Source organism: Danio aesculapii, chromosome 14 (genome assembly GCF_903798145.1).
Source record: "Danio aesculapii chromosome 14, fDanAes4.1, whole genome shotgun sequence".
Lineage (NCBI taxonomy): Eukaryota > Metazoa > Chordata > Actinopteri > Cypriniformes > Danionidae > Danio > Danio aesculapii.
Window position 1 is genome coordinate 3,703,443 of NC_079448.1, and position 6,174 is coordinate 3,709,616.

General features: G+C 45.2%; 1 protein-coding gene across 1 annotated transcript in view; it reads left to right on the top strand.

Moving 5' to 3' along the window:
• The first annotated feature begins 1,070 nt into the window (after nucleotides 1-1,070).
• fgf18a (fibroblast growth factor 18a) overlaps nucleotides 1,071-6,174 on the top strand; it is a 38,766-nt gene continuing 33,662 nt past the window's right edge. The window contains exon 1 of the mRNA XM_056472845.1: nucleotides 1,071-2,145. Within this exon, the coding sequence (XP_056328820.1) occupies nucleotides 2,114-2,145 (32 nt within the window). The 5' untranslated portion in view covers nucleotides 1,071-2,113. The remainder of the gene's footprint in view (nucleotides 2,146-6,174) is intronic.

Consider the following 6,174-nt stretch of genomic DNA (forward strand, 5'->3'; position numbering starts at 1 on the left):
TGTCCTCAGATATGAACAAACATTCTTCCAGTAACAAGAGTATAATGTTCATTCAAAGCTGGACAGTTGTCTTACCTTTCTTCCTTCATTGCTACTTGTTTCAAAATGTTCAGAGAACATGTTTTCCCCTGACCTGTGGTTTTCAGCTAATCCGGCTAGGATGCAAACAAACGGTCTGGTTTAAGTTCTGGCAAGATTCTCATAAAATATATGAATAAATCTTCCAATGACAATATTACAGCATGCTCAGAGTTTTCTATCTGTAATGATGCTAAATGTTTTTGGTGCATATTTGTCTTCCTGAATCAACCAAAACTGGACGTGTTGAAGATTCAGAAAGAAGCCTTTAATAACTTAAAGAGAATATTTTTGTTAGCTGAGCTAGTCTCGCTTGAGGTCTATATAAAACAACAGATGTCTATGGTATGTCCTCATTTAGATAGCTAAGTAAAAGTGTGTGTGCATAAGAGAGAGAGAGAGAGGTGGGGGTTCGGGGAGGGTGGGTGAGTGTTGGCTTGGCTGACCGTCTGCGGTTCTGTCGCGGTGCTGAGAAATGTTCCTTTTGGATCGGACCGTGAGCTTTCATACCTCCCTCCCGCTTTCAAATGAACCGTCTCTCTTCACTCTGCCCTCTTGAGTTTTACAGGCTCGAAACGCATCAAAACGCATTAAAAAGCACTAAACTTCTGGGTTTGAGCCGGTGGCAGATTTAAAGTGTGGGGTTAGTTTGGGACCGTTTCCGATGCGCGTTGCGTCCCGGCAACACCGCTGGAGCGCGCGCGTGTGTGTGCGCGCGCGCCTCTTTGTTGCGCACGGTGACATTGGCGAGTGTTTTCGCTGTAGTCGGGCGGCATCACACCGAGGCTGAGTAATCTCGTTTGGATCCAATAAGAGAGAGAGAGAGAGAGAGAGAGAGAGAGAGAGAGAGAGAGAGAGAGAGAGAGAGAGAGAGAGAGAGAGAGAGAGAGAGTGAGGGGGAAAGCAAACGGAGAGGGAGCGAGGGAGAGAGAAAGAGAAAGGGGGGCTGGGGGAGGGAGGGTGGATTGATCTGAAATCTTGTTCTGTTTTTTTTTCTTTCTTTCTTTCTTGGAGTGATTTCTGCGCTCTGCCGTGCAGCTTCAGAAGACAAACGAGCGGAGAGGAAACAAGCCGCTTTTACGCACCGCGCTCGCAACGGCCGCTTTAATAGTTTTCGTATCAAACGGCGTATACGGGAATTTGTGAATGAAAGCTGCCGAGGAAGAGGAGGAGGCGCAGGTTAAGTGGACGCTGCTTCCAGTGCACGGATCGCCTGCTTTTATGCGCAAAAAGAGACGCGTTTTCTTCGCTGTTTCTTCGGGCAGACTTTTGCGCTGTTCTGGGGGGAGCTGCAAACTTTCTTCATCTTAAAAAATAAATAAAAAGCTCGGATTGCATTCTTTCCCCCTTCAAACATTTTGGAGGTGATGTCATCGGCCCGCGTTTTGGCTGCCGTTGCGCTGGAGCTCCAGAACTGAGTCCGGGAAATCAGGTGCAGGGAGCTGCTGCCGCGGGTGGCTGCGAGCGTCTGCCGCTTTCACTTCCCGCAGCATCTGCGCTGGACCAACAGCCATGACCGAGCAAGCTCCGCGGTACCCCGAGTCCAGTCTTCACCGCTCCATCCCCTTCCAGGTGCTCTGCCTCCCGCGGCGCGTCATTTCGGCTGTAGCGGATCAGTACTGACAGACGCGTGCGCATGCACTCTAAGGAATTAATCAAGCCTCATTTGACATTTTCAGCAGGAAAAGTTACTTGGGCGCAAAGTTTGTTTGTTTTTATGAGCGGAAACGCCGCTTAGGTGTGGGTCGCGTTTGAACTTCTCTTCACCTGTTTCTCAGACTCCGGAGGATTGAGCTGCGCCCCGCCTCGCCCCGCCCCGCCGTTAGCCGACCGACCGCGCACCGCAACCATCCGTGTCGGCTGTGGCGCGCTCACACCCCGCTGACCCCGAGCCGACGGTGAAAACATGCAGTCCAGCGGGAAAGTCCGCGGACCCTGCATACAATCGGATTAAACGAACCGGACAGACGAGAAGCCGTGACCCGGAGAGCCGTTTCGCAAGCGCGCACGGAGCCACTCGGACGCGGAGGAAGCGATGTGGGCCTTTCTCTCCACGGTGGCTGTCTTGTAAGTCATGACCTCATGAGTTGTAATAGGTAAATTATTAATGCAGCTTTCAAAAAAAAGCCAGTCTGCTTCACTTGACGTGACAGACTCCAAGTCTTGCATAAATAATGATCTCATGACATCACCCCCTCTGGGTTGCCATGGACACAGATGTCAATCCCACCCAGCTCAGGTAAGGCCTCGTCCAATGAAAACAGCTCCAAAGGTGTATCTGCCACTCTATTTTCCTTCCCTTCGTCTTTTTTTGTTGTTGTTGTGCACACATGGCAGTCATCTTGAGATGGTTATCATTCCTTTCCCAACCTGCGGATGGGACCAAAGGGCCTCTGATAATCCCAATCCCGACGCTCCCCCAGGCAGATGGAGTGGCTGTCTGGTCCTGAGCGCTCCAAATTGCTAATAATAATGCCTGAGGATGATAGCTGTAGAGCAGGCACCGAGCTGGCACCTTATCTGCTGTCTGGATAGAGCGGGCGGTGTGTGACCTTCTCCGACAGGAAACTGCAGTTTAGAGACAGAAAAACATCAAACGGAGCTTTAACATTCTCAGACAGTTGTGCAGAATGAGAAGCGAGTCTAGATCATGTTCGCTTGTTCTCAAGGCTGCCGTCGTTGCAGATGGATTCACTTTAATAATAATCCAAACTTAAAGGTCCTGTAGAAAGAGAAGACGGCAGATGTGCTGATGTGAAAGCGAGCAGTGTCAGGTGCTCTAGGGGTTATTTGTTTGAGATTAGGGAGCAGACAAGTTTCATTCAGAAGTCTCCTCGCTGGTGCACCTGTGCTTCAGTGACTCGCTCAAGGCCAGAACGATAAGCAGACGATGGAAAGAGACGTGATTAGTGCACTCCTGCTATCAGGACAGACATTTACAAAGCACATGATCCAGAAGAGGACAGATAAAATGCGTGAATTTTACAAAGCAACCAGTTACTCAGACTAAAATCAAGTGTTGCCTGTTTTCATTGATCATGTTTCTGCGGTCATACGCAGATTATTGCAGTGTGTTTAACAAAGAAAATACCATTTCAATATTGAAACGCTCAAAAAATGAAGTGTTTCTTGCCATTTCTCAGTTAAATTGTGTGAAAATAGCTTCAAACTAAATCCATTTCCATTCTACACTCCAAAAAAAGAGAATTTCGCTGCTTGTTTAATCTCCTTATTTAAAATGAGCTAAGTCAACCCAATTCTTAAGTATTTTGGGGCGGACAACTTAATTGTTTAATGTTCAATCCACTTAAATTTGAAACAATCAAGTTAACTTAATGGAATTGTGTTGAGACAACATGAAGGAATTATGTGGAACCCAGCCTGAAAAAAATGTTTCAAAGATGATTCCTTGGATTTACTCAATGTTTTTAAGCTACAGTTGAAGTCAGAATTATTAGCCCCCTGTTTATTTTTTCCCCAATTTCTGTTTAACGAAGAGAAGATTTCTTCAACACATTTCTAATCATAATAGTTTTAATAACTCATTTCTAATAACTGATTTATTTTATCAGTAAATAATAACAGTAAATAATATTTGACTAGATATTCTTCAAGACACTTCTATACAGCTTAAAGTGACATTTAAAGGCTTAACTAGGTTAATTAGGTTAACTAGGCAGGTTAGGGTAATTAGGCAAGTAATGATGGTTTGTTCTGTAGACTATAGCTTAAAGGGGCTAATAATATTGACCTTAAAATGGTGTTTAAAAAATTGAAAACTGCTTTTATTCTAGCCGAAATAAAACAAATAAGACTTTCTCCAGAAGAAAAAATATTCTAGGAAATACTGTGAAAATTTCCTTGCTCTGTTAAACATCATTTGGGAAATATTTTTAAAATAAATAACAAATAAAAATAGGGTTTAATAATAACTGTAAGTGGTTGTAAACAATTTATTTGCGCTGAATTTAAACAAACAAATGAAGTTGAACATACTAAATTTAATTTGTTTGTTTAAATTCAACCCATATAAATTGTTTGCAGCAATTTTGCAGGAGTCATTTTTTTCAGTGTGGTATAAGCCGGTTAGTGTTTAGGCCAAGTCTTACTGGTTAAGACCAATCAGAGCATTTGAAGCAACTCCTTTTTGAGTTGTGAACTTTAAGAGCAGAAGTGAGGAGCTTTTCCATATCACTAACTTTAACGAACGCCACAGAATAGAAGTCTTTTACAGCGACAACTCGACAGAGCCCAAAACGGGACTCTTTCTGCTCCGGTAGATCTTTCAGAAAACACCACTCGGACATTAATCTCAAGTCTTGCCGCACCTTCAATCCCGAACGCGTTTCTCTTTCCTTTCCTGTGCTTCTACATTGTTTCAACTTGGCCAGCGGTGTAAATTGTGCTTGAAGGGTGTGCGGGGTGATTAGGGATACAGCTCCACCTTGCCTCTACACACGAACGCCTTCAGGAATCGTTCTGTCTCAGGTTTGATGATGTCATCACCTTGCTTGTTTTGGCCACCGACAATAAGCGCTCAGTGGAGTAAAGCTCGCAGCTACTTTCTTTCTCTCTCTCTCATTTTTCCCCTTTCCCCCACCTTTCTCTGGGTCTGGCAGGCCGCAGGCTCGTTGCGGTTTGGGAGGGATATGGAGAATCCGAGGTTGCAGCTGAAGTAGTTTTTTTTGTGCATTTTCTTTCCCTCCTCTCTCTCTCTCTCTCCCTCTCTCTCGCTTGCTCTGAGTGAAGCACTACTGTTTTAACAGCTGAGAGTTCTTACGGGACCCAGAGCCAGTCTCACCTGCGCAGCCAGGGTTTGGCAACCGTACACACACAGATCTGCAGCCAACATGTGCTGATCTGCAGCCAGCATGCACGGATCTGCCGTTTGCATGTGCAAATCCTGCATATACATGTGTACAGTGTGCATGCATGACCTCTGCTGACTGTCAGAGAAACACATGCAGTGCACTAATGCATCACATTTACAGCATGTGTATACAGTAAACCCATACGAGCACCAGAGCTGAGTAAAGCAGAGGATATTAATATGGCACTCAGTATTATTCAGAACATCTCATTATTGACTCATAATATGCTTGGCAAGCACAGAGATTACACACACACACACACACACACACACACACACACACACACACACACACGCACACACAGTTCTCAGTTTTTCTGTATTTTCAGTTTATAGTTAAATTAAAAAATATGCCTCTATTAACTGTCATTGATTTGACATACTGATTGACAGCCATTTAATTGTATTGCCTAGCAACACCTTAGCAACAGCCTAGCAACCACCCAGAACACCCTAGCAACTGCCTAGCAACACCTTAACAAAGCAACCACCTAGTAATCACTCAGAACATCCAAGCAAGCACCTAGCAACGCCTTAACAACCACTTAGAACACACTTGCAACCACTTAGCAACTACTCAGAACAGCCTAGCAACTTCCTAGCAATGCCTTAACAAAACAACCACCTAGCAGCCACTCAGAACATCCTTGCAACCACCTAGCAACACCTTAGCCACCACTCAGAACACCCTAGCAACTGCCTAGCAACACCTTAACAACCACCAAGTAACCACTCAGAACATCCTAGCAACGCCTTAGCAACCCCTCAGAACACCCTAGCAACCACTCAGAACACCCTAGCAACTGCCTAGCAGCACCTTAACAAAGCAACCACCTAGTAACCACTCAGAACATCCAAGCAAGCACCTAGCAACGCCTTAACAACCACTTAGAACACACTTGCAACCACCTAGCAACTACTCAGAACAGCCTAGCAACTTCCTAGCAATGCCTTAACAAAACAACCACCTAGCAGCCACTCAGAACATCCTTGCAACCACCTAGCAACACCTTAGCCACCACTCAGAGCACCCTAGCAACTGCCTAGCAACACCTTAAAAACCACCAAGTAACCACTCAGAACATCCTAGCAACCACCTAGCAATGCCTTAGCAACCCCTCAGAACACCATAGCAACCCCTCGGAACACCCTAGCAACTTTTACCTTAAGTCAAACTTCAGAGTTTTTCCCTTAAAACAAGATAAATGATCTGCCAGCGGAGGAAG